This window comes from Akebia trifoliata, chromosome 3 (assembly GCF_017979445.1).
Source record: "Akebia trifoliata isolate Shusen 1 chromosome 3, ASM1797944v1, whole genome shotgun sequence".
NCBI classification, from domain to species: domain Eukaryota; kingdom Viridiplantae; phylum Streptophyta; class Magnoliopsida; order Ranunculales; family Lardizabalaceae; genus Akebia; species Akebia trifoliata.
This window is the reverse complement of record NC_141377.1, coordinates 42273560-42278278: the sequence shown is the minus strand read 5'-3', so window position 1 is coordinate 42278278 and position 4719 is coordinate 42273560. Positions and strand designations below refer to the sequence as shown.

The window sequence follows — 4719 nt, the reverse complement described above, 5'->3', positions numbered from 1 at the left end:
ACATTGAAATTGAAATCATTTTAGACATTGGTGTGCACAAAACCATAGATGCTTCTTACTTGTATCTCGATGAAAAGCATCTATGGTTCTATAACCACATCCACGTCAGCAATGTCTGAAACGATGTGAATTTCAATGTTACTTCAGCATTTTCCAAATAAAAAACATTATTTATGTATTCCCCATCTGAAACTTTCCTAAATTTACCAAATTTGAACTTTGTTATTATTAGTTGGATAAGATTTCTCCAATGTGAATCTATACAGGCCAAAGGGTCATGCTGTTTATAAATACCACATATGTATAGGAGGTTATAAAAATTTAATGGTAAATGATCCAACCTTATAATTTTTTCTGAACCTTGAAATCATCCTCACAAAATCTCATTCCATTAAAAGATTTTCTAACCTCATGAAAGTTGATTTGAAGTTAGAAAATTTTGGAGTCTTTCCTAGTAACGGTCTTCTTTAATTTTTAGTCTTTCTTAGTAATGGTCTTTTTTAATATATAGATAATAAATTATCACAGTCGAGGACAATATTTTTAGAAGTGTGCAAGACTTGCACATTAACGATGTGTTTGGATTGAGAGAAATGGAGAGAAGAGAAAATAAACGAATTTCTCTTCATTCTTTCTGTTTGGATTGTTAAGTGGGCAGAGAAGAGAAAAAAAAATAAGAGAGAAATCCTTTTTAAATATTTTATAATGCCAATTCTGCCCTTAGATCTCTTTTAAGATATTCTAAAATATCAAAATTGTCCTAAATTCTCTCTTGTCAAGCTAAACATGATAGAGAGAAATTGAGTTTCTCTTATCTTCTCTTAATCGATTTCTCTTCTCTTCACTTCTCTCAATCCCAACATAGTGTAAAACGTGCCTCAAGATGAGGCACATTAAAAATACCCTGAGGCATAAGGTCGGAAGCTTAAAACAACTAAGGTTACTTCTTTATTTCTTATATAATTAAAGATTTTATATAAAAAAATATTTTATTTCTTTGTCGCTAGTTCACAATATAATTGGAACACTTAGAAATGAATTGCTAATTGATACAAATAATTTTTCATAATATTTAGTATAAATGAAGGTTGTGAAAAAATAATATTTCGTTGTATTTTTGTAATGAATAAAAAATAATTAGTTATTATAGAGATTTTCAACTATTCCAAAAATAAAATATTTCTATTTTACTAATGAGCCATGATAATATGATTTGCCAGGTGGGATACTCAAATGACTTCATTAAGTATCATAGATCTGAATGCCTCGGGATACACAATTGCACTTTTTCATAAAAAAAAATCCTAATTTATCCCAAGGCATATAGATTTATGATTCTCGAATTTGTCCATGTCAAGGAGTCATTTGAAATGCCCCCTGTCAATCATATTATCAGGACTCTGCTAATATATGAAGTACTAATATTTTATAATATCATGCAAGTAGAGTGCCTTGCCTCACACCTTATCGGTTGAAAACATTCGTCAATGGCGCATTTCATCCCTTTGAAAATAAATAAACAAAATGGATTTGGCTAATAAGCTACAGACTCTTGTTCATTTATTTTTGGCTAAAATAAATGAAGGTAATTTAGGATAAATTAATACATATTTTTAAGTTTCCTAATAAATATAAACAGATCAATCCAAATCATGGTCTTAAAATTCATTTTGACATCTTGTCCGTGAACGAGATCGACCAGATTGACGGTCCGACCGGGATTTAATAAGTTATTACTTAAAGACATTTTTTGGACCTTTCTTCAGCAGTGTTTTAAAAATCCGACCAGATTGACGGTCCAACCGGGATTTAATAATTTTCGGTTTTGTAATCTAAGAGTCGTTGTTAACTCAAGAACCATCATTTTTTTAATCGTTATTAACTCTATCAACTATCGCCGAAAATCAATTGAATCTTAGAAAATCTAAAAATTAATTACTAAAATTAAATTTCCATATTTTATTAATAGATAATCTATAACTTTACTAAATTGTTTTTATTTTTAAATAAATACAAAAGACTTCTTAATTCATAACTAAATTAAAAAAATCTCTAGCTTTTTTCTCATTTTTTAGTTATGAATATAAGTTACCAACAAAAATTTTAAGATAATAAAATGAAAAATTGAAAATTGATGAAAATTGAATAAGCTTTGAAGAAAAATAAATATTTGAATTTTGCTTTTGTCATTATGAAAATAATGTTGAAACTTAGGATCTTATGTTATTTAAAAATATTTAATTTTTTTTATTTATACATTGTATACTAATTTTTTGTGTTCTCTTTTGATGTATATTTTATCAATATATATAATTAGTTAAACTAATAGAAATCGGTCCAACCAAATTGAACCTTGGTCCAACTCTATTACGACCAGTTGAGCAAAGTTTTGGTTCAATATTGGTCCGGTTTTCTAAACATTTTTTTCTAGACCTTTCTTAGGTCGGTTACCTGCAGCAGGCCACGCCACGCCACGTTTTAAATTGTTAAGCCTGCTTCAATTAATTCTAAGGAAACGGTTTCTGAAGCAAGATTCCCAAAATTGGACACTCAGCCATCCAACTTTGTTACACGCCAAATGTCCAATGAGCAACCAAAGATGTAACCAATCCTGTGGTGTAGGTGCATAGTCAAATTTCGAGAAACGCTAATGCTGGGATGCCATTGGATTTACTGCTATTCTCACATTTCTGACGTTGAGGTGCACACATTTCCGTAGATGATTTTTTACTTGTATCTCGAGGAAATACATCTATGGTTATGTGCTCACCCTAGGTTAGAAATGTGGGAATCGTAGTAAATCCCAATGTCACCCCAGCACGACTCTTAAAAAAAATAAATATGTACCAGTGGGCCCTCAAATTTGGCACAGAAAATTTACTTGCCTTGTAAGTCCTATTACATTACCCACGGCCATATATAGAGCCTTCTCTTTCAATCTCTCACGGTGAAGCAATGGCCTCTAAGGGGGGAGTACATGTGCTAATGGTCACATTGGCAATGCAAGGGCACATGAACCCAATGCTCTCATTGGCAAAGCTCCTCGTATCGAAGGGTCTTCATGTGACCCTAGCCACTACCGAAGTAGCACGTGAAGCATTGCTCAAATGCAACACTTTTGCCACCACCGAAATCGATCTCGAATTCTTCTCCGATGGGTTCAGCAATGACTTTGATAGGAATAAGAATGTGGATCTCTATGCCGACTCCTTGCCTACATTCGGAACTTGCAATCTCTCCAACCTTATTAAGAAGCTTTCGGATATTCAAGAATTTGCTTGCATAATTATGAACCCATTCGTCCCATGGGTTATTGACGTCGCAGTACAGCATGAAATCCCTTGTGCCATGCTCTGGATTCAACCATGTGCACTTTACGCCATCTACTACCGTTTCTTCAATGAATTGAACCCGTTTCCTACCGTGGAAAATCCCAATTTCACTATAGATTTACCTGGGCTTCCATTGCTAGAAATAGAGGATTTGCCATCGTTCATTCTCCCCTCTAACACTCTCACTAGTGTTACAAAGTATGTATCTAATGTGTTTCAAAGTTTAAAGAAGGTGAAATGGGTATTTGGGAATTCCTTCTATGAGCTAGAGAAGGACATTGTCGAATCAATGTCCCAACTCCACCCAATAATACCAATTGGCCCCTTAGTGCCGTCAATTGTGCTAGACAAGGAAGAAATCATTGATGGTGGCATCGATATGTGGAAAGCTGAGGACACTTGCTTAGAGTGGCTTGATGAGATGCTGCCTTCTTCCGTCGTCTATGTCTCATTCGGCAGCATCATTGTTCTATCAGCAAAGCAAATGGAGAACATCGCATTGGGACTAATTAACAGCAAGAAGCCATTTCTTTGGGTGGTGAAGCCTCCGGAGAAGGCAAGTGATGATAAAACGGGTGAGTTACCGAGTTGGTTCATGGAAGATACTGAGGGGATAGGACTAGTTGTGCCATGGTGCCCTCAAGCTAAGGTCCTAGCCCATCCGGCTATATCATGTTTTATGAGTCATTGTGGTTGGAACTCGACATTGGAGGCGATTGCTTCAGGTGTGCCCATGATCACTTTCCCACAATGGACGGATCAGCCAACGAACGCTAAGATGTTGGTTGATGTCTTCAAGATGGGTATGAGGGTGAGAGCTGGAGTTGATGGGATAGTTAGCAAGGAAGAGGTAGAGAGATGTATTTTGGAAATTAGTGTGGGACCAGAGGCCGAGGTCTTCAAGAAAAAGGCAGTAGATTGGAAAGAAGCGGCGAGGAAAGCAGTTGTGGATGGTGGCACTTCTGATCAAAATATTCAGCTATTCATTGATGATATAAAGCTGGGCCTATATGAATAGGATTCATGCAATTTAAAGTACTTTTGATATTTCCTTGTTTGAATGGATGAAATATTGCTCTTTTGTTATAACATAAAATAAATTTCTCTAAAATAATTTGGTTGAGGCTTCTGTTGAAGTGGTGAAGGTAATTATTGATCGTTATCTCATCAAAATATAACCTAATTGAATTACAATTCAAGGAAACAGAAAGAGGATTAAAGATTTGAAAATGGAAAGGAATTAATTAAAAAAAAGGGAAAACTCTATAGATATAAATAAAAAGGTAAATTTACTCATTTAAATTTAAATTGATTTTGGTTGTGAGTCTGACTTAAACATCTAAGTCTCTTTGGCAAATACGACACCAATACTTAGACAGATCCTTCT

General features: G+C 34.4%; 1 protein-coding gene across 1 annotated transcript; it reads left to right on the top strand.

The window, feature by feature from the left end:
• Positions 1 to 2714: 2714 nt before the first annotated feature.
• On the top strand, positions 2715 to 4463 carry LOC147407083 (UDP-glycosyltransferase 84B2-like). The gene has a single exon (XM_086435475.1). The coding sequence runs from the start codon at positions 2956 to 2958 to the stop codon at positions 4348 to 4350; it is 1395 nt and encodes a 464-aa protein (XP_086291601.1). The 5' UTR covers positions 2715 to 2955; the 3' UTR covers positions 4351 to 4463.
• Positions 4464 to 4719: the final 256 nt, after the last annotated feature.

Coding starts and splice junctions, on each gene's coding strand:
- LOC147407083 (XM_086435475.1), top strand. CDS start 2,956: ATGGCCTCTAAGGGGGGAGTACATGTGCTAATGGTCACATTGGCAATG.